General features: G+C 43.6%; 1 protein-coding gene across 1 annotated transcript in view; it reads right to left on the bottom strand.

Annotated features, from left to right (window-relative positions):
* Positions 1 to 23074, bottom strand: part of PIAS1 (protein inhibitor of activated STAT 1) — a 45711-nt gene that overhangs the window by 17802 nt on the left and 4835 nt on the right. The window contains exon 2 of the mRNA XM_066635142.1: positions 11593 to 12037. Coding sequence (XP_066491239.1) covers positions 11593 to 12037 — 445 coding nt within the window. The remainder of the gene's footprint in view (positions 1 to 11592; positions 12038 to 23074) is intronic.

The raw sequence follows: 23074 nt of genomic DNA, 5'->3' as shown, positions 1-23074 counted from the left end.
CATAGCACATGCAGCCACCGTAAGCTAGGTAGACTAGACACAAGTAATAGAAATCTATACTTATCAATTCTCCATGTGTATTATGTTTACCTTTGTGTGTTTCTGCAATAAAAATATAATCCTTTGATTGAAAGTTACCTTTCTCCCAGTCTCCTCTGTAAGCTAAACAAGGGATCTCTTCGCTTTACGCTGTCTTGTTATCCAGCCTGCGATCCTAAGAGTTTCCAAAAGGCTAATATACTAATTCCCCTAAATAAAACAGCCTTTTTGGTAACACTGCAGCACTCAGAGGCAGGTCTAGCAACACAGGCAATAGGGTGAGAGTAGGTTGATTTGCTATCTGCTACAACTACAGGCATCTAAGTAAAGGAAGGCCAACAGCTGCTGGGGGAGGAACACCCTTGGCTCCATCTTGTGTACTACAGGAACCAGGGAGAATCCCTTTCACACACTGCTGCTGCCCGCTCCTAGGAGAAGTGGTTAGACTCAGGTCAAAAACAGGCACTGACAAAAGAATCATCCAGCAAGTTTTTGACATTTAGCCAAGATTGTTAAATTTTAAAAATAACTGCAATTAAATTTACTCCCCAAACATTTTACTTAAATGTTTTAATTCAAAAAGATATATCAGAAGTCAAGAGACTGACAGGACCGTTGTACCACCAAGCTACTAGTTTGTGGTTCTTGGAAACCACTTCATACAATCACTCTGAAAATGAAATGTCAGACCACTCTCCAATGTCAAAATGATCTCTCAAATCCATTCCTAAGAATGCAGAAAGATTTTTCCAGGCTGCATTGCCCAAAAAAGTATTTGTATGCCTTGAACAAACTTTTCACCCTCAAGGATTTGGGGTTTGTTGTTTAAAAAAAGCTCTGTTGGTTTAGTTTTCCTTTACTTAGTTTCTAATCGGAGGGTGTTCCAGGAGGTATCTGAGACAGCAATATTTCTTGTGTTCAAGGGGAGTTCTGCTTTGGTTTGAAATCAAATGCTCCAACTGCCATCTTATCTCTCAGCGAGGCAGCTGTGATTGGTCCACATTTCTCCTCCATTTCACAAAGTGTTTTACAGATATCTGGGATCAAGTGGAGAAATAAAGAGGAGCCCAGGGGGAAAGCTCAATGTTTGAATCTTTCCTCCAAATACCACACACGTGGATCATGTCCACCACTTTTGGAGTGTACCCTTTCTATCAGATACCAGACAAATATCTGAGTATGGCAAGACTGCAGTACTTTGCTCTGTGCATTTGCAATGGGGGAGGGAAGAAGAGTTAGGGTCCAATCCAACTTTCCAGCGCCAATGCAGCCCCAAGCTAAGGGAACAAACATTCCCTTACCTTGAGGAGGCCTCTGAGACTGCCTCCCATGAAAGACTGCAGCACATGCCGCATTAGCATGGCTGCATCAGTACTGGAAAACTGGATAGGACTGGGCCCTTGATCATCCATGTACATCTTCAAGTCTGGAACTGCTCAGACCCCATTGTTCTGTTTTTGAAGCGCAGACAACCTGAACAGTAGTTTTTTTCCTATTCCAGATGAAATCATTCATTACAACCTTAAGTTAATCAAATGTGAAACTGTTTGTTTTTGTAATCAGCCTAAGTACCAAATTTGTGATTTGTATCACAAATCACCTGCCATTCCCTCCAAATAATTTCCTTATTTTGATGAACTAGTGCTTTAAACTTTTTTGACCTGAGTATCCAACTTGGACAATCTAGAGGCATTTTTTTCAAGCTGCCACTTTCAGAAGCTGAATTTTTTTTCTCACTAAAGCCATTTTAAGCTTCAACTCCTACAGCTTATTATTTAAGCAACTCAATCAACTGCATGGTTCAGAGAGCAAAACTCTCCACTCAGTTGCAGTCTCTCAAATCCCCAGACCAGCCTTAACTACAGACTATTTGTTCCAATACCTGTTAAAACAAATGCTTCTAGTACGAAAGCAATGAAGAATCAGCTGTGCAAAAAAGATACTAGGAAGCCTCCGGCAATAAGGAATTTTAATTAAGACTGCAGAAAATGCACCACAGGAAGAACTAAATTTCCCTTCCCCCTTTCTCAGGGCCTTTAAGTGCAGAACCACAAAAGCAACACTTGCTCTCATTAAACAGCAGTACCTGTCAGGTTCTACAATTTGATATAGGAAAAAGGTCTCCTAAGCAACCCGCACGCATTGTGTGATGAACACCCTTCCCCCCAAATTTTCCCTTTTTTGTGGACATGTCTAGTCACTCCCCACCAGAGGGCTTTGGGATGATGTGGCCTCGAAAAGAGCCTACCTGACATCCTAGATGCAGGAATCATTACCTGGAATGCTCCTCTTTGGTTGTGTTTAACACACCATCCTCCAAAAGACACGCGAACAGGATATGGATTTGCTGTCTTCATGTCTGGGACAAGCTGAAGACAACAACTCACTCAGTCTGCCTGCTCAGACTGCCATGTGCCAATCAACTGGACAGCCCAGACCACCTATCTAGGTAAGGAGTGGGTTAAAGGGGTTAGTTAGTCTCCCCTCATCCAACCATAAAAAGAAACCCAATGTTAAGCCCGGGGGGTCTCCTAACCCCAGCCCAGAGGCCAGATGTGGCCCGCCGCGAGCTTCTATCTGGCCCAGGACAAGCCTCTGGTCCCTTGCAAGCCTCTGGCCCACTTGACCAAAGTGACCGGAGATATGCTGTGGTCATGTCTGGAGGGTGTTCTGAGGGGAGGCCACGTCTCAAAATGCCTTCTAAAGGCCTAAAAACATCACTTCCTGCTTTTTCCAAAAACTAGAAGTGAGATTTTTGGGACCTCTGAAGGCCTTAGGAGGCTTTCTGGGGGTCATGGGGGTCTCCACAGCCCTCAGAACAAGCTCCGGGTGTTTCCTGTGATGCGCTGGTTCTGAGGTATTTACTCCTGTACACTTAAGTAAGCTGCTTGGGGGGGGGGGAATGGCAGTCCATCTGAGTGTGTGCTTTATTTCTGTGGTGTGTGTTGGTGCTTTGACAAATCCTGGAACTGGAGCTCATTCATTAATCTAAGTTCCATCTCTCATGTATTTATTTAAATTTTATATTTAAAATTTTCTGGCCCTTGTCACCATACCAGATATTTGACATGGCCCTCTGGCCAAAACGTTTAGAGACCCCTAGGTTAAGTACGTGTGTTCCAAAAGTCTCCTCCCATCTGTGGGTGGCCAAGCCCCCACCCACCTCCTGGGAATCAAGGCGGCCTGATGGATTCTTCAAGTTGATTTTCAAGTATGTGCCAGACAGGGAAAAGTGAGATTCAATTGCTTTAAAATTAAGATAACCCCCCCAAGTCTTACTTTAATTGTCTGCTGGGGTTTTTTTTGCCAACACCCAAGCTAGCCTGCTTGCTTTATTCTTTCTTTCTTGCAATTATTCTACCTCCCCTTATTTGTTTCCATCCCCTTTCTTTAAGTTAACAAACTGGTTATATTTTGACTCTCTGCCTGCCAAGTCTGTATTCACTGGTAATTGGGCAGGTTGTCTCTAGAACTGCTCATGTTCACAACGACAATTTGATTTTAAACAGAACCACTAGTTTCTATGGTCTCCTAGGAAGTAAAATCTCTCAGATAGCCAGCCCTTACTTTTACACACACAGACACACACACACACATATCCAAGCCTGATTTCTGCAGTCTGAGATGGCAGAGGAAAACTACCAGTCTCTTTGCTCTCCCCTCTCCCCATTCTCTGATCCAGTAAATCAATTGAGAGCAAGGGGCACCTTGAGTGCTAACCACTCAGCACAACTCCTCTTGGTCAGCCTCCTGCTTTCTGAACAAGCCAAAATCCACCCATTAACTATAAACATAGAAAGGCTACCTTTTTCTCAGCTGTGAAGCAGCAAGTGACACAGATAAAGATGGTAAACTTAATTATGGGTCTAAAACGCTGAAATGTTCTGAAACCAATGTCCCACTGGTTTAGGGCCAGTGGGATCTCAGTGGGAGGGACTAACTTGGGAGTCCTATCTCTGGTAAACCACTGGCAGCCCTCAACCAAGTTACTGCATCTCCACTTCCAAGTTTGTCAACTAGGAATAAGTGACTACGCTCAGAAGGTTGTAATTGAGTGTATTCACTCAATTCACTAAGTATTAAGACTTAGAAGAGTGCAACACACAATTTGCAACACCTCAGATCCTGCACCACACAAAATGGATATGCCCCAAGTTAGACTGATTGCTACATTTGTGTGAGCTCACAAATGCAGAAGTCTCTCTCCAAGCAGCTTATAGCCCAATCCTATCCCCACTTACCTGGGAGTAAGCCCAATTGACTCTAATGGGACTTACTTCTGAGTAGGCAGGCATAGGATTGGGCTGTTAAACCATTCCAAAATTTTTCACAACTATGATGAGTTACTATGTTTCCGCAACTATGATGAACTGCAATTCAAAACTCAGAGTCTGCCCTCATGATAGCAAAAAGATTTATACAACTTAACCAGAAGGAAAGATTCCCACCAACATACATGTGATGGATGGAGGATATTTTACATTTATCGGTATTTGAGTGAATGGTGTATCCGCATCAGTTGCGCATGGACATCTTTGAGAATATTTGGAGGCCATTCCTTGATATAACATCATAAGCCACATGAAGTGTGTTGATACGCAATTATTTTGGTTGTATATATACCGTATTTATCGGCGTATAACACGCACTTTTTCCCCCTGAAAATAGGGGGCAAATGATGTATGCGTGTTATACGCCGATGTCCAGGGAACGGAATCCTCTTTAAGGGATCCCATTCCCAATAGTGCCTAGCGGCGGCGCAGCGTCGTGACGTGATGTCAGCGCTGCGCCCGCCGCATATTATCACAGCCGCTGGCAGCTGATGAATATGGTAAGTGGAGACCCTTTCTTTGGGGAGGGGAGGGGGAGGGATTGAGGTGAGGTGGCATAAGTAATGCTTTGGATGGTGAAGAAGATGAGCTGATTTATGAAGATAGTAGCAGTGAAAGCAGCAGTGTTCATTGCGATTTTGAAGATAGCAGTGAAGATGAAGAGTTTCTTGGTTTCCCAGATAGTGATTTCTGAGTAAACTTTTGTAAAAACAAAATATCCAAGTTTCTTTTGTTAAAACAGTTGCTTTTACTGTCCTTTTACATTATTTACCTTATATGTGGTAATAATATTAATAAAAAAAAGTTCTGAGCTACCCTTATTTTTTTCCTGAAATTTCCCTCTTAAAATGAAGATGCGTGTTATACGCCTGTGCGTGTTATACGCCGATAAATACGGTATTTGGTTTTTTCCCCTCACATTTTTCTTTTTCTGTTTACATGTAACTTTTTATAATATATCTATGTAATGCTCCTTTTTGGTTTGTTTTTTTAAACACACATAGAACAAAATAAAGCATTAAAAAATCTGAGTCTGCCATTCCACGAACATATTCTGGGCAACTGCAGATCAGACCAAGCCAGGTTGGCAAGCTGCACCATCTAAAGAGGAAGTGAAAAGTTATTTTTGCTTTCCTGGTCATAAGGGGAATTTAAAAGGAAGTCAAATGCAATTGAGTAAATGCATTTTTTTATATTGAAATGGAAGCTGGCCAGGACACTCGAACCACCACAGACCCTGCTACGAAAGTGACCAAAGTCTTTCACAGCAAATACATCAGTTAGTATTTTTTAATACTACATATTATTCGTGTATTAGTTTCTAGCCCAAAACAATCCTAATTAGTGATTTTTGTATTCCTCTCTTCCCCTCTAGAGTTTGAGTAACATATGTCCTATGCATCTCCTTTGAGCCTTACAACAGCCCTGTAAAGTAGTTCATCCGGGGAGCTTCACGGCTTAGGACAATTTGAACTCATTCCTCTTCCTGGTCCAACACTATCCGCTGTGTCACACCAATTCTCCTTTTGAAGACTATGAAGTGAGATATGATTGGTGCACGCATGCACATGTTCAATTTGTTAAAGCACTTGGCCAAGTGAAGAGATGTATGTAAATTATGTACATTTAATGGCCTTAAGAGATGTAATTATAGCTATAGGAACAAGATGTTTGAAGCCTAACTCTGTATGTAATATGGAAAAAAAGTGTATTTTTTTAGTCAAGAAAGCCTTCCTGCCACTGCTAACCTAATCCAGGTTGGATGCCTCCATTTCCTTCAGCTTCACACTCCGAAACACCCCTCCCTTTGGTAGTAGCCAGTGAGCTAAATATAGCAGTGCAATCTTTCTGCAGTAAAATATTCCTTGCTGTGCTAGAAAAAGCTCCCCTCAGATAACCATTCAGGAATGTTCTCCCACCATCTCCAATGAATGCTGTGGCATTCTGCCTATGTCAGACTGCAGCACAGAATTCTAATGGCCATCAGATCAATATATTAGCCAAGACTGCTTTCCATCTTCCCTAGCAAATTGGCCATTGCTAAATAATTAAGAGCTTCCTGTGATGACTAAGGATAAACATAATTTCTTCATGATACTTACCCTACAAGTTTAAGAAACGTAAGCCTATTTAATACGAGTCTTCACTAAATGGTACATGCAATTATACAGTACAGTATATGCAATTTCTTACAGGATAATATTTCTTTAAAAAACACATAAAAGCAACCTCTTGAGTCAACATTACAGTGCATATCTACTAAGGTAGGTAGGATGAGGACTATCTGAGAGACACACAACACTGCAAGAACTCAGCTACATATGGCCTGACTCAGGACTTGTTGCACCCAAATACACAGCCAATGGCAAATCAGCAATGCCCATATGTGTCACCAGCAACCACCATGAATACTGGCACCCAAATCACAGGAGGGCAATGAGGAACACGTACTGGCTTCAACCTCTCGTTTTACACAAGTGTATAAGCTAGGTAGGAGTAAACACGGTGTTTCCTCCAGCCATTCCCTTCCATGAGAGGCCTGTTTTGACCCATCCTGCTCTCCTCCAAAATGATGCTAAAGACTTTTTAAATATTGCATTGTCATTGCTGAAAGCTGCTTTGGGCAAGTATAGCAAATTCTGGGATCCTTTGGTTTCACCATAGGAGAAAGAAGCTTTAAGGAGGAGACCACAATTGTGGCTTCACATGCAAACCAGCCAGAACTCACTGAACACTGCCTTGAGCTGTGTCCTCGTAAAACAAGCAGGGAATGAGTGTTTAGTTAGAAGGGCTCCTCCAGCACTTTGAAGCCTAGTTTGGAGGATAAGCACTTTTGGAGTCTAGGTTGCTTCCCATACTAAAGCCATGTTGGGACATTTATTCTCCATCACTGTCTGCGCCGCTACAAACATGAATTGCTGACAGTACTAACAGATGCTTTTGGTAGAACAGGAAGAGTAGCCCTGAGAAGAGCCAGTTCTCCTTTTGCTATCTATGGCAGAGAGCAAGAAACTTTAACTCCATGAGACTGGACTGCTACTAATTAACAGAAGTATAGCTTGGGAGAAAGCCAGGCCAGATCAACCAGCACAACGGAACTTGTGGCAGAGGAGACCAGCTTCTTAGGGCCTCCTCATGCTCCAGGTGCCCCTGCTTTGGGAAACACAGTGGGCATTCACTGCAGCAGGATCTTTTTAATAGTGGTACTAACATTGTGAAAGGCTCCCTCCATGCAGCCAGCTGGCGCCCATCTTCTGCTCTTTCAGGGAACTTCATCTTCTGCTCTTTCAGGGAAGTGCCTGATATAGTCATTCAATGTTTGGGGGGGGTGACCTTTGCAATGGCAACATGGATACTGCGGTTGAGGTACTAAGCAAGTTACTTTTAACATCCTAACAGGAAGGTGCTCATAGGAGCTCACAGTATTCCTTTTTTTGTTTGTTTTCAGATTTACAACCCAAAACTAAAGCAACAAGGCATGGATACAGCAACATCAAAAGAGAGGACAAGAGAAAATCACTACAGCATGAAACCAAACCAACCCTCCAAAACAGATACACATGTTTTCAATAATAATAAGAATACTGGCATTTATATACCACCTTTCTGGTCATCAGATTACTTCTCTGACTTTATTCAAGGCGGTTCACATAGGCAGGCTATCTCTAAATCCCCAAGGGGATTTTTACAATAACAGAAAGAAATCTTTAGATAGATAGAAATCTTTCAAGAACCTCACAACATTTCAGATGGATCTTTCATGGTCTGGTATCATTTCTGGCCCCCAGTTGCCTCCCACGCTGGCTGACAAGTAGTTCCTTCATCTCTCACTTGAACGGCAGCCAAGGCGCTTCTTCGCTCACACCAAAGAGCAGGTGGAATAACTCAGCTCAGTTTGTCAGCTTCAAGGTCTCGCCATTCATGGAGCTGCCGGTGGCCTGGAACTGGCGACCTTCAGATGTTATCTTTGGGCTAACCAAGGCTCTACCCTCTAGACAGACCTTCAACCACTGCCTAAGCATAGACAACAAGGGAGCTGAGCTCCTCTCCAACAGCAAGAAGTACTGCATGTAGGGGGCCACCACAAAGACCACCCTCTTCTGCATCGCTGCCACCTGGGCTTCTGCCAGCACTGGCACACACAAGAACCCCATCCCTCACTGACCTTGGTGGCAGCTTTTCAGTTGTAGTTTTGTTTCAGACTAAAAGTCAACATCTCATTTTGCTTGTTTTATTTGATTTTACTTTAAAACACCTTAGGCTACCTCAGAAATTAGAATGTTTAAAATAAAAAGGTACAGGTGGTCACACTTTCTGCTGCATTGTTTGATCCCAAAACAACCACGCAAGGTAGAGGGGAAAACCAAGCAGATGTTGGTCCCTGTGTAAAGACACTGAGAAAATTTTAATTCATTTACATAAAAAAAGATGCCAGAAATGGCGACAATTGAAAAATAACTTTGCTGTAGTTAAGGAAGCCATCAAGCAATTGTGTCCCAGATACTATGGTCCACCGAGTCAGAATCACATTACTGGCCTTTTCATTAGAAAAACCAGGTCTGTCAAAGGATCTCTTGGGGTCAGAAGGAGCATCATCCCTCTAAATTTGTTGCCATCAATGCAACCACAGCCATTTTTTGGTCAAAATTAAGAGCATACTATAACTTGTAGGAAGGGGGTAAAAATAAGAAACGTTGTACTGCAAATTTTAGTAGTAAGATCTGAAGCCAGGACTAGGAAAGTAATTCTGTGACCCGTACTCGGGGAGTGGATTGATCATTGGACAGACAGAGGCTTTTGTGCCAGTGTCCAAACACAAAGTGCATAGTAATCAGAAAGTTGAAAGGCATACATTAGAGAGGCACATGCAATTGAGCGCTTTTCAAAACACTAAGACAAGCACTATGTAGGCCATGTGATCTTCAAGATATTCTTCCATCATCCTCAAGGGCACATTCTAATATGCATAGAAATTCTACTTTCTCACAATAATTGCCATCCAATTAGGAATTCAAGAACCAGTGTGGAGAAGTGGTTAGAGCGTTGAACTAGAAGTACCACCTGTCAGTTTCTTGCTCAGATACAAAGTTCAGCAGTGGGACCCAATTGCTGTTATTTTTACAAGGACCCTGTGAAATACATCAGGCTCACAGAGTGGGTGAGTGGACAACCATGTACAGTATTGCTGGTCTGTGTTCCTCAGAAGACAGGATAAAAAAAACAGAGTTTGAAAAACAAGCAGCGCTACTATAAATATTTAGAAGAAAGAATATGTTATTAAAAATCATTTCATTCCACTGACAAAAATTAATCTATGGATTTCAAAGTGACAGAGACAAAGGATCTATTTCTCAAGAGGGAGGAATCTAGCTCTTTTGGATTGCCCAATCAGCCACCAAAACTTCACAAGGAGGAAGTGTGGGACTCCAAATGCCTATTGTGCAACAAAAGGGCCCAAAGAAAGCAAGCCTGAGACCCTGCAGAGCTGGCTCTGCTCCAAACAGGAAGAGTTACAAGTGACTAGAATTTACATCAGCCATTTGGAGAGGGAACAAGTGTTCAAAAAACCAGTATGCATGCTTCAAGCACAAAGTGCTTTTGGTCTTTTGGACAGACTAACAGGACTGCTAACCAATAATCAAACATTCATTTTAGGAGCCCTGAATTCCAGCATGAACCATGGTGACAGTGCTGACCATGAGGAACCCTCCCTGCACATTCCTTGTTTCTTTAAGAACAATCTTCCCCCAGCCTGAGATCATCCTGCAAAATTAGGAATGTCTGAACTAGTACTGCATAACATGTCAGTTTTAAATTCCTCTGTCTTGTGCCCCTGAAAGAAAATTCTCAGATATTGTAAATTCTCAACAACAACAAACCTTTATTAGGCATAAAAGATACTGTAAATTCTCAGTTCAAACTTTATTAAAACCACCCTTCCTGACCAGCAGTGAATAACAATCATCAGCCATCAATTTCTGGTTGCCACTGGCAACAAGGAAGCTGAGTGGCCCAGCTGGAGAAAACAGAAAGAGCTGGAGCAGGCCCCAGCACATCAAGAGACAGGTTTGTGACAGGTTTCCTATCAATCTTGAACAGGAAAACATTTAAATGATTTGTTCCACCTTTCCTTCTAAATACACAAACTGAAATGTGCACAAGTGCTTGGGAGCAAAGGAGCAAGCACCTCAAATCTAACTGGCTACTGCAGTCTTTAACATTATCGGAAACCTGCACAACCTCTTCAAACAGCTTGGAGGGAGGAACTGCCCCCCTCCCAAGGAATTTGTAAAGCTCCACAGCAGCAAGATCCTGCAAGAGGGACAGACCATCAGCCTAACTCCATCTCTGCATACCTGTATAAGGATAATCTTGGGGACAAAACTGCAGAAGCAAACAAAACACAGGCGGGGAATTTTTCATACAAAACCGTAACAGGTTTTTCTCCAGTTGCCTGTGGCATGAAAGAATTGCATCCAAAGGACCAGCCTGGAAAGAGCCTGTTACCTGGAAGAGATGGGAGTCCCTTTCAAGCCATGGACTAATAATTTTTGTGGGCTGCTAATAAAGCTAAACAAATTCATTCAGCAGCTCCAAAGGTTTCAACGTTTTGAAGGACTTCTGCTGCAATCCTATGCAGATGTACACAGAGACAAGTCTCACCAACTTCAGTGGAGACTATTCCCAAGGAAGCATGGATAGGATTGCAGCCTTCACTCCAACCACTCCAGATACGAGACAGTACTTCAGCATCAGCTTCTGATCAGCATTCCTTGGAGAAAAGGCAGCACTTTCTAAATTTGCAAATGAACTGCTGCAAATGTGTTGTGACAGAATTCCTTCCTCCTTTTATGTATTAAAGAGCAGTAATTTGCAAGAAACATTATGACATGCTATCCAAACAGCTTCTTTAAAACCAGCAAGCTGTTTGTTCAATTGCTACCAAGCAACTCACAGTAGCTTAAAAGCGTGCAATTATGCATGCGGCGCTAAATGACTTTATTCCCTGTCGCCCACCTTTAGACTAGCCTTTGTGAAAAGGGAAAGTGTCCAAGGATCCATCCCCTTCCCCCACCATAAGTTCTCATTTTGTCAGAGATTACATATGACACCCAATGAGACTGTTCACCTGCATCCCCAGAGACAGTGTGGTATAAAGACCTTAAGTTTGTTCCCATGGACAGACAGAGCATCTGTAAAAGCAACAGCTTTAGACTCTTACCTAGACTAGTTGGTTTTATCAGCTCATCCAATAAGTCATAAAAGGGTAACTTCTGAAGCTTTATGTCTGGGTGGACAGGGTGGAGTGCCGGGGTAAGGTGAGGCAGTTCCAGTTCATGTTTAGGTCCCAGGAGAGAAACGGGGAGCAATGGCGATGAGGCAGGGTGGCTGTCGTAAGCAAGCTGTGGAATGGTAGATGGCGACAGAGTGGCTGGGATCGCACTCGAGTGGACGTTGGGGATGGACAAGTCTGCAGGAGTCATGATTTTCTGCGGAAATCGTCGCCTATAGAGTTCTTTGATTTTCATTTGGACAGCAGGGCTGCAGCCAGCCTTGAGCAAATGCAGGGCTTTCGTAAGGAGTTCATGTTTGCGACCATGCTTGTTCCTTCCTGCATATCCCAGCAGCACTTGAAGCTCTGAAACTCGGAGGCTCATTACCATTTGCTTGAAAACAAAAAGGAAAGACAATTATTTCTATAACACTCTTAGCATGTATGATGCTTTACAGAGCAACCAGCAAAATACGCCCCAAGAAGCTTACAGTTCAAAAATTTAGAAGGGGCAAGTGAAAGGTCAGGCGGATGAACACGAGCATATACAGTTGTGTACATAGTCCTCATCTGCAGTCCAAATGAAGCCCAATAGTGAAGTGTGAATGGAAGGCACTAGGTTCCAGGGAGAAGAGTTCAACTAGAAACAGCAGAGTCATTTTTAACTCTTCCTTGATGGAGGGGACGTTACCAAGTGCTTTGAAACGGGTAGTGGTTCGCCCCCTCCTGAAGAGGCCCTCCCTGGATTCCACTGTATTAGACAACTACCGGCCAGTCTCCAACATCCCGTTTCTGGGCAAGGTAATTGAGCGGGTGGTGGCGTCTCAACTCCAGAGGGTCTTGGATGAAGCAGATTACCTGGATCCTTTTCAACCTGGTTTCAGGCTGGGCTTTGGGACGGAAACCGCCTTGATGGATGACCTATGCTGGGGACTGGACAGGGGGAGTGCGTCCCTGTTGGTCCTGCTGGACCTCGCAGCAGCTTCCAATACCATCGACCATGGTGTCCTTCTGGGTCGATTGGCCAAGTTGGGAGTCGGAGGCACTGTTTTGCAGTGGTTCTGCTCCTACTTGGAGGATCGGTCCTAGATGGTGGTGCTGGGGGATGCCTGTTAGACACCCTGGCCCTCGAGGTGCGGGGTGCCACAGGGCTCAATTCTGTCCCCCATGCTATTTAACATCTACATGAAACCACTGGGAGAGGTCATCCGGGGATTTGGAGTAGGGTGCCATCAATATGCTGATGACACCCAGCTCTATCTCTCCTTTCCTCCAAACTCCAGGGTGGCGGTAGAGGTCCTGGAGCGCTGTCTGGAGGCAGTGAGGATCTGGATGGGGACAAACAAGCTGAAATTAAATCCAGATAAGACAGAGGCTCTCCTGGTTCGGAAATCCTCGATGCAGGTGCTGGACTATCGGCTTGCACTGAATGGGGTTGCACTCGCCCTGAAGGAGCAGGTCCGCAGCTTGGGGGTCCACCTGGACTCGCAGCTGCTCCTGGATTCCCAGGTGGTGGCTGTGGCTAGGGGGGCCTTTGCTTAGCTTCGGCTGGTGCACCAGCTGCGGCCGTACTTGGATTGTGCAGACCTGGCCAGGGTGATCCATGCCACGGTGATATCTGGGTTAGATTATTGTAACGCGCTCTATGTGGGGCTGCCCTTGAAGACGGTTCGGAAACTGCAACTAGTGCAGAATGCGGCAGCCCGTGTAGTTACTGGAGGTAGGCGATTTGATTCTGTCAATTTGCTTCTCCAGCAGCTGCATTGGCTGCCCAATCGTTTCCAGGCCCAATTCAAGATGCTGGTTTTGACCTTTAAAGCCCTATACTGCTCTGGGCCAGGGTATCATAGAGATCGCCTACTCCTGTACGGTCTGGCTCGTCCACTTAGGTCATCAGAGAAGGCCTTTTTACAAGTGCCACCGCCTAGGGAGGTACGTGGGGCGGCGGCAAGAAATAGGGCCTTCTCAGTAGTGGCACCAACACTATGGAATTCCCTTCCCCTTGACTTCAGAACTGCTCCCTTTCTTGAAACTTTTCGGCAAGGCCTGAAGACCCTTCTGTTTAGACAAGACTTCTGAGTTCCTGGCCTTTTTAACATCTTTTTAATGTCTGTTAATATCTTTTTTAAAAACCTGGTTACAGGCTTGATCCTTTTATGATTTGCTGCTCTATGCTCTTTTACCTGACTACTTTTTATGATATGTTGTTAATATGTTTTTATCTGTTTTTTATCTGTTTTATCTGTTGTTAATATGCTTTTATCCGTTTATCTGATTTATCTGTTTTTAAATTATGGTTTTTAATTTATTTTAACCTTTGTTGTAAGCCGCCTTGAGTCCCTCAGGGGAGAAAGGCAGGGTGGTGGTGCTGGTGGTAATAATAATAATAATAATAATAATAATAATAATAATAATAATAATAATAATAATAATAATAATAATAATAATATTAAGAGGCCTCCAAGTGGATTACAATTTACTATGCTCGTGGTGTTGAAATAATTTCTCAATGTTTTTGCTTCTAGCGTAAAGGAAGCCGACAAGCTACAATCGTTTGCAATTCTCACTAAAGTTAGTGGGAACAGGACAGGAAAAAAGCCATTCAAAAAATGGCTTGTGTAGGAGTCATAAGAACATAAGAACAGCCCCACTGGATCAGGCCATAGGCCCATCTAGTCCAGCTTCCTGTATCTCACAGCGGCCCACCAAATGCCCCAGGGAGCACACCTGATAACAAGAGACCTCATTCTGGTGCCCTCCCTTGCATCTGGCATTCTGACATAGCCCATTTCTAAAATCAGGAGGTTGTACATGCACATCATGGCTTGTACCCCATAATGGATTTTTCCTCCAGAAACTTGTCCAATCCCCTTTTAAAGGCATCCAGGCCAGACGCCATCACCACATCCTGTGGCAAGGAGTTCCACAGACCAACCACACGCTGAGTAAAGAAATATTTTCTTTTGTCTGTTCTAACTCTCCCAACACTCCATTTTAGCAGATATCCCCTGGTTCTGGTGTAATGTCAAACTAGATGACATTGATGACTAGATAGACATAGATGACATATTTAGATGTCTGTCTATCTTAGACAGACAGACAGACAGACAGACAGACAGACAGACAGACAGACAGACAGACAGTATGTCTATGCTCTCTAACTCTCATTCCATCTTAATGGGGCTTATGGGAAATGGCCAGGAACTTCTCTTGCTGATGTCTAAATCAGCTTGAGACTCAGGTACCTGAACAACTGTGTATTCTCACACATCAAAACCTTCCTCCAAGGCCCTCTTAGGCAGGCGATGCCCTGACCTTTACAACAGCACCTTGTTTGTTGAACGCTCCCCAAGGAGGTTTACCTGGCAGACAATTGGATCTCATTCTGGTGCCAGATGAAGGTTTTATTTACCCAAGCTCACCCCATTGCGTAGTTTTACTCATTCTGCTCCACTGCAAAATTCCTGAAAAAAATTCCTGCTGTTTCGTTCAATTGTTTTAGATTATTGTCCTAGACTGAGCTTTTTTCACACACCTGCACTGTATGTCTGTAAGTCCCACAGGACAAAATTGGAACAAAACCTAAATCAGAAACTTCTCTGCAATCTGAACAAGCACAGATTCACAATTTGACTCCAACAAGTTTTCAAAATAATACATCAAGGTTCTGTATACTGCCATACCCAGAGGTCACATAATTTCCAACATAACACAAGAACAGCCCCACTGGCTCAGGCCAAAGGCCCATCTAGTCCAGCTTCCTGTATCTCACAGTGGCCCACCAGATGCCTCAGAAAGCATACAAGGCAACAAGAGACTTGCATCCTGTTGCTACTCCCTTACATCTGGTATTCAAAGATAATGTGTGGCTAAATCCAAAAAGCATTGCAATATCTTTATCAGTGTAGACGTTAGTCTTGGGTCTCTTAAAAAAACTGCTAGAAAATTATTTTAATCCAGGTTACACAAAGTTAAAGGCATGGCATGCAATAAAACAATACTGTAGTATCAAGTTTTAGTTCATCCATTATAACCTTTGCAGCCATTTCACTGACTAGGATAGCATACTTCTTTAATCAGTTAACCTTTAACCAAATATATCCCTTTTACCAAAATATCAGATACTTTTCCAAATTACTCCTCTCTACTTTACCTTAAAACTGCAAGTTGCATTACATCTCTATGCTACTGGAGTCGACCAAACATGGCAAAATGACGATAACGGAAGTGACTGCTAACATAATGGTTAGGCACACCTTCTCCTTCTCATGTACAGCATCAGGAACTGTCATGGTAAAAGATCAGAAGCAGTACATCTACTTAGATCTAGAGATGTGAAGGCTTGGAAAAAAATCCATTGCTTTCAAAACAATTTTCAGTTTTTCCAACAGAAAAATGAGAAATTTGGGAGAACACTGAAAATAATTGATTTTTTTTTCCTTCTGGAATGAGTGGAAAGGGAGTTGCAGTTGGCTTGTCAATTTTTTTTTAAGAAGAAAACAAGACTTTGTGCTCATGTTCTCTCATCCAAATGTAAGAAACATCATCATTGCTTTGGCAAACAATCAGACCTTAAACATTACTTAAGTAGTTCAAACAATTGCCACATGCATTAAGGTGCATATTATTTCAAAGCAAAGTAAGTGTCATTAAATGCCCAACTTATATTTTTAGCATTTTCAGATGTCTGCGTTACCCAAGAGGCAGCCTGGAGCCATGAAATGGCCAGAATCCAAATAATTACTTTAGACAAGCCTCAGAATTCGCAAGGAGAAATTTGATGAGAAAAATTCAGGAGTAGAGACTACTTATTTGAACACTTTCGAAGAAGGGAAGAAAGGAAATGAGAAAGTTGTGGGGACAGAGAAGAGAAATCAAGTGAGGTTTTGAGAGAAAAGGATATAAGAAACAGAAAGCAAGGGGACTGGTGTCAGGTCAGGTAAAAAGCTCCAAAAATGGGCAAAGCTGTGTTGAAGGAATCATCTGAACACTGGTACTCAAACTTCTCAGGAGTAAATCTCCAGAGATATCTCTTTGTGGGGGAGGGGGAAGATAGCAACACAATCCCCAGGACTGCGCTGCTGCAGGGGAAGGGGGGCCATTTTTAAACTTACGTGCTGCCAGGGACTGGGGGGTGTGGGGAGCCCCACGGAGCACTCTGCAGAATTCCCTGTGGCTCGTAAAAAGTGAAAGTTGTGATCGTGACCACTTCTGGTTTTGTTGCAATTGCAGCTATCATTTTTTACAAGCCATGGGGAGCCCTGCAAAGCACTCCAACCCCCAGCTGACCACAACCCCCAGTCCCACGTAAGTTTAAAAATAGGCCCCCTCCCCCGCAGCATTACAATCCTGGTAATCATGTCACTGCTTTTCACCTGTCCCCACCCCTTAAAGTGAAAGGGGCAGTGTTAAACTGGCTGGTGGGTCATGACCCACCATTCTGAATACCACTGATCTAGAAAGAGGGGTTGATAAGACATACAGTGGTGCCTCGCAAGACGAAATTAATTCGTTCCGCGAGTCATTTCGTCTTGCGAAATTTTCGTCTTGCGAGGCATCACTGCAAACTGCAAACAAACCAAAAAAAGCAAAAAAATTCATCTTGCGAAGCACGGCCATAGAAAAATTCGCCTTGCGAAGCACGGCCATAGAAAAATTCGTCTTGCGAGTCACCAAAAAAATCGCAAAACGCTTTAGTCTTGCAAGTTTTTTGTTGCGCGAGGCATTCGTCTTGCGAGGCACTACTGTATTTGTTATCCTTACAAAAGAAAGAGGGAAATGGTTGTTGGTTTAAATCTGAAATACTCTTATAGCCTACAAGCGCAGATAAAAGTTTAGACTAGCCCTAAAAACTATGTTCATAACCAAGGAGCCTCCAACGTACCCAGAAGAACAGCCAGTTTTCTGCCAGCAGCAAATAGGAGCCAGATGTTGAAGACGTTTTACAGTTTGTTTAACCCCAAAACAAGATGACTACACTCATTCTGAGCAGAGTTTAACTCTGCTGACAAGACATCTTGCGACCACACTGAGATGTGCAGCGTTTCATCCCCTAGCACTGCACTCTAATATGAGCTTTACACACACACACCAAACAAGATCTGGTCTTGTGGGAAAGCCCAAGGAAACCGAGCCAAGAGAATGATGGGGAGGAAGCACTGGAAAGCAAAAGCAGCTTAGGTGAAAGATGTCCTTTTGCACAGTAACAGCACAAAACTGACATTTTCACCGAGTTGTCCACAAAGACCCTACAGCTCAAGATGGGACCTATCCTCTTATCTGAAGACTCTTAAGTTTACTCAGAAATCTTTAGTGAAGAAATTTGTCAGAAGCATTTTGAAAGTTCAATTATACTGTTTCTAAAGGATGGCTGTTGCCTACATTCTTGATCACTCTCAGTCAATTTTCAGAGGCCAGCAGAGGACTCAGTTTTGCAGAAGTCCTGCTGACTGTTGCTCAGCAAGGCATGTGGTAATTAAAGCTTCAGGGCTGCTTTTCACCAATTACCTGGGGCAGTAGAGAGACTAATAGGTCTAATATCCTGGCATCATGTTAGCAATGCTCTGGCAAGGGGCTACTTTTAGTTGACAAGCTGAATATTTTAGATCACCACCAATCTCACCTTTTAAATATCTTGTAAGTTCTTGGGTGTAATTCCATCTAATTACAGTTACTTGTTAGTTCTACATTTGTTAATTCTTAAAACTTCATTGATCACCTCTATTTGGCACAGATCTTCATAATCTTTCAACAGTCCACTGGGGTCAATCAAGAGTGTTCATCTATGAAGACAGACATAACTCATCCATCTATGAAGACAGTCATAACATCCAAACAATGTCACAGTGCAATCTAATTCAAGAAGGGACATCCGTTTGGGCCTGCACCATCCCCTTTTAGTTGTACTGCAGAACTAAAAAGTAGCTTTTGAATTTTGATGAATATGTAGCACCAAGAAAATATCATGATGCTCAAAAAAAGGTTACCATTCTGGCCCCTCTAGCACCAAGAAACAGTGTACAGCTCACATAGCCATCTAAGCTGGCCAATGGCAGAAGTGCTTTCTCAACCCCAATTCCTTCAAGGAAAGAAGCCACACCCAAGCCTCTGTCTTGCATCATCACCCACTTTGACACATTCAGCCTGAACATTTAACTTTCGTCTAAGATCTAAGAGAGAATCCTTCCACCTATACCATCCTGGCACAGTCTGCTCTTGTGAATACTGCACCTACTGCCCAAGAAACATTTGCATAATCTTCCAGTAGTGCAGATCAACCCCTCAATTCTGGCACTCTACTGGTACTGGATGTTCTATCCGCGACACAACCATCCCAACTCACAACCATGCACAATTGAGTTCTTTGGTAGACTACACACTTAAGAGATTTAATCGCCGCTTAAGTGTCAGGTCTACAATTCTTAATTGTAGTTCTTCTGTTCGTTGAGCTCTCAAGGGTAGCACAACATACCTTAAGACAACAAGGCACAGTCAAATAAACCAAATTATAGACTACCAAGTCTTGGTAGGACTGCTGTCACCCTAATTATGCCAGTTCCTCAGCTCAGGGACTCTGAGGACCTACAGGCTTACAACAGCCCTTGCAATCTGGGCTCCCTCTAACTCAGGGACCCAAGCCTTAAGGCTCAGGACTCTGGTAGCAGCTAGGTTGGACAGCTGACTCCCATTCCACAGTACTCAAGACCAAACACAGGCCTGTAAATATATTTTGGTTCATTAAAGATTAAGGTTACACATATAATAAGGCAGCAATTGCATGAGAAAGACATCCAGAAATAACATCAGTTCTGAAAATAATGAAGCTAGCTTTCTAAACTACATTTTCCTATCTCTCACCTGGTTCTAACCATAAGGGAGGACTCATGGCTCCCAGGTTACCTGTCTGGCCAGGCATTCATGTTGGAAGTCAGAGCCGAGAGATTCTCTTTCCCTTGAGCATTCCGTTTGTATACTCCTAATTACACCCAAGACGGCCAAACAGGATGTCAAAATGGTCAGAAACTTCTAGAGGGTTAGCCAAGTAGGCTACTTTCAGACACTCCTCCTACCCCTCCCAACCAGAAAATATACAGCAGTGAGCAATTCCCTCCTAATAATACTTCCCTGAAGCACCTAGTTCTCTCTGTTATCTTCGCCTCCTGGCCACTGAGAAGTAAATAACACATTCCTCTCACCTACTAATTCGCTCCTTTCCCATCAGCTGCAGATAGGCAATTGGAAGTTCTAAGATTGGACACAGACTTGGGCCTAGATTTTACCTGTTAATGACACTTCCATCTGCTCCCTACTCCCCTCCTCACACTGGAAATACTACTACCGTTCTTTATTATCATTACATGTTTCCAAACTTTTCTTCTTCCTTTATGCCCTACAACTAGAACCTTATTCTAAAGAGCTTATACTGTACCACTCTTCTCACAGAACCCAGAGCAGAATACAACAAAAGTCTAGTCAAAATAATTAAGAAGCGCAGCAATTTATACAATAACAAGAACCATTATCTCCCAGTTCTCCTCCCTGTCATGATGCTTCTGTCTATTCAAAGTGCCTCTTCTCTCCTGTCATTGTTCTAGGAAAGCATGTCTGCTGCAAATACAGACCTTCTAACTAGCCAACCAATTAACTCTGGAGTTTTTGTGAGATCTAAGCAGAATCCAAAGCATACAGTTGAGCTTGAGATACTCTGAAGCAAAAACACACCTTAAATATCTACCATGGCTCCCAGTTGCTTCTATATGACTTCCATGTGACTGACCCTTGTTTGGACTGTTACACTGTGCCCTCAGGTCTAACCTTCAGTCCTCATTTCCCCATTCTGGTGGCCCTGCATTCAGCTTCACCTGGCCTTTGATAAAAGCCAAGGCACACTTGCCTACTCACAAGTAAATGCACATGTGTGGCTTAGTTTTGCTTTCCATAAGGCTCAACATATCTCCCTTGTCAGCTAGGGGGGGGGACTTCCTTTGAGTGTTTTTGGGGGCCTGAATTCATTTGATAGGGACTACTCTGGTGAAGTTGTGTTCCCCTCAGCCTGCCCTTCGAAGTGGATTGAGGCATGGTCATCTACTCATGAGTAAATGCACACGTGTGGCTTAATTTCACCTTCCATTGGGCTCCATATATTTTCCTTGTCAGCAATCAGTTTGTCATTTTCACAACCCAGCCACAATCAGGTTGCAACTCACAGCTTGGGAAACACTGCCCTGAACTATAACAGCCTTCTTCTGAGCTTTGTCAGATCCTGACCGCTCCCATCACTGCTCCTTCCATTTGTCCAATTTACAATCTGGTTCTAAACATGCTATATAAAAACAAGCCCCAATCGGGCTTCCTTCCATCTTGCACATTTAGTACTAAGGGCTGTTATTTCTGTTCAGTTCCAGATCAGAATATCAATACATATTCAATAATAAAGAATTAGTAACTCATGCCTCTTGCAGCAGCCACCAGGGACTTTTACTGGGTTTATATGCAATACCTAAGCCAATGAAAGTGTTGATAAAATAATCTGCAGGCTTTACTGGGCAATTGTTACCACTGTATCCATAAATTAAAAATTCCACCTCCACATCCCTCTAAATATCACTGATGAAAGCTCCTAACAAAGTACGCACACACTAGTCAAATTTATACATGCACGAAATTTGCAATCTAATCGGCAAACACACTGAAATACCGTGGGCTGGATTATTTTTTTACAGTGATGCAGAGCTTACTTGATCTTTGCAGCTTCATCAAGAAGAAATCAAAGCTTGGTTTGAGCAACACAAAATTCATTCAAGAACCATTATGCAAGATTGAAAATGGAACAAACTGAAACTGTACCTAGGAAGATGTGATCTATAACAGGGTTTCAACTTCTTCTGAAGAAGCAGGTTCACAGCTTAGGGGTCTGCCTAGATTCGCAGCTGCTTCTAGATTCCCAGGTGGTGGCTGTGGCTAGGGAGTCCTTTGCCCAGCTTCAACTGGTGCACCAGCTGCAGCTGTACTTTGATCATGCAGACCTGACCATGGTGATCCATGCCAAAGTGACAACAAGGTTAGACTATTGTAACTCTATATGGGGCTGCCCTTGAAGACGGTTTGGAAACTGCAATTAGTGCAGAATGTAGCAGCCCATGGGCTTGCTGGAGGCAGGCAGTCTGACTGTCAAGCCGCTACTCTGAGAGCTGCACTGGCTGCCCATTTCTGGGCTCAATTCAAAGTGCAGGTCTTGACCTTTAAAGCCCTATACGGCTTGCGGTCAGGGTATCTGAGAGATCTCCTACTTCTGTACAATCTGGCTCACTGCCTCAAAGAAGGCCCTCTTACAAGTGCCACTGCCTATGGAAAAGGCTCTCTTACAACTGCCACTGTCTATGGAGGTGGGAGGGACAATGGCAAGGAATATGGCCTTCTCAATAGGGGCACCAATGTTATGGAACTCCCTCCCTCTTAGCTTATGAACGGCTCCCTCTTTAGAGGTTTTCTGGTAGGGTGTAAAGACATAGTTATTTAGATCGGCCTTCTAAGTCCAGGTCTTTTAAAATTTTGGATACTGTGGTTTTTTTGATGCTATGGATCTTCCCCTTTGTTTACTGATGCTGTTAGCTTATTAGTTTTGTCTTGGTCTAATGCAGGGGTGCCCAATAAGTCGATCCCGATCTACCAGTCGATCGCCAGGCAAAATGAGTCGATCGCCAGGCAAAACGCATTCTTGGGAGTGAGCCCCGCCCTGGGAGTGAAGCATCCCTGGGAGTGAGCCCCGCCCTGGGTGTGAGTAGTCCTGGAGTAGTCTACTGGGGCTGATTCATGAGTAGTCCTGGAGAGGAGCCACTGGCAGGCTTCTCTCCCATCCACATATCCCTGGGAGTGAGCCCCGTTGACTCTCCTGTGGATGACTTACCTTTCCCCTGTTTTTGCACTGGTATGTATGGAGATCTGCCCCCCGCTACTTCCATCTGTTGGTTCTGTGTGCAAGGGGTTTTGCACTGGTCTTGCTGTGATGCCTATATAGAGATCTTCCCTCCCTCACACCTTTCCCTTGTTTTTGCACTGGTCTGTATAGAGATCTGCTCCCCCCCCCCACTTGTATTGGAATCGAGGAAGATCTGGTGGGGAGGTAGATGTGGTGTCAGCAGTGGCCCCTTTAAGGGTAAGGCCTGGGCATCCAGCAAAGTGTGCTGCACAGCTGCAGCCACTTGAAGGCAATAGGGCCCTCAGGGATATAAGAGCACCTGAGGCAGGAAGGGCTCCACTTATTTATGAGAGTCAGCCTTTTCCTACATGAAGACCTTTAAGTCCAAGTCCATCAGTTCCACCATGACTGATGAACATTTGGAAATGTGCTTGAAGCTGGCTGTCAGCAGCTACTGTCAGGGCTAAGCATCCTTGGCTGATTCACTTCAGTGCAAGTCATCAAAGTAAACTC

The sequence above is a fragment of the Tiliqua scincoides genome, chromosome 8 (genome assembly GCF_035046505.1).
Source record: "Tiliqua scincoides isolate rTilSci1 chromosome 8, rTilSci1.hap2, whole genome shotgun sequence".
In the NCBI taxonomy this organism is placed as follows: Eukaryota; Metazoa; Chordata; class Lepidosauria; order Squamata; family Scincidae; genus Tiliqua; species Tiliqua scincoides.
The sequence above is the reverse complement of the archived record's forward strand: the minus strand, read 5'-3'. Positions and strand labels throughout refer to the sequence as shown.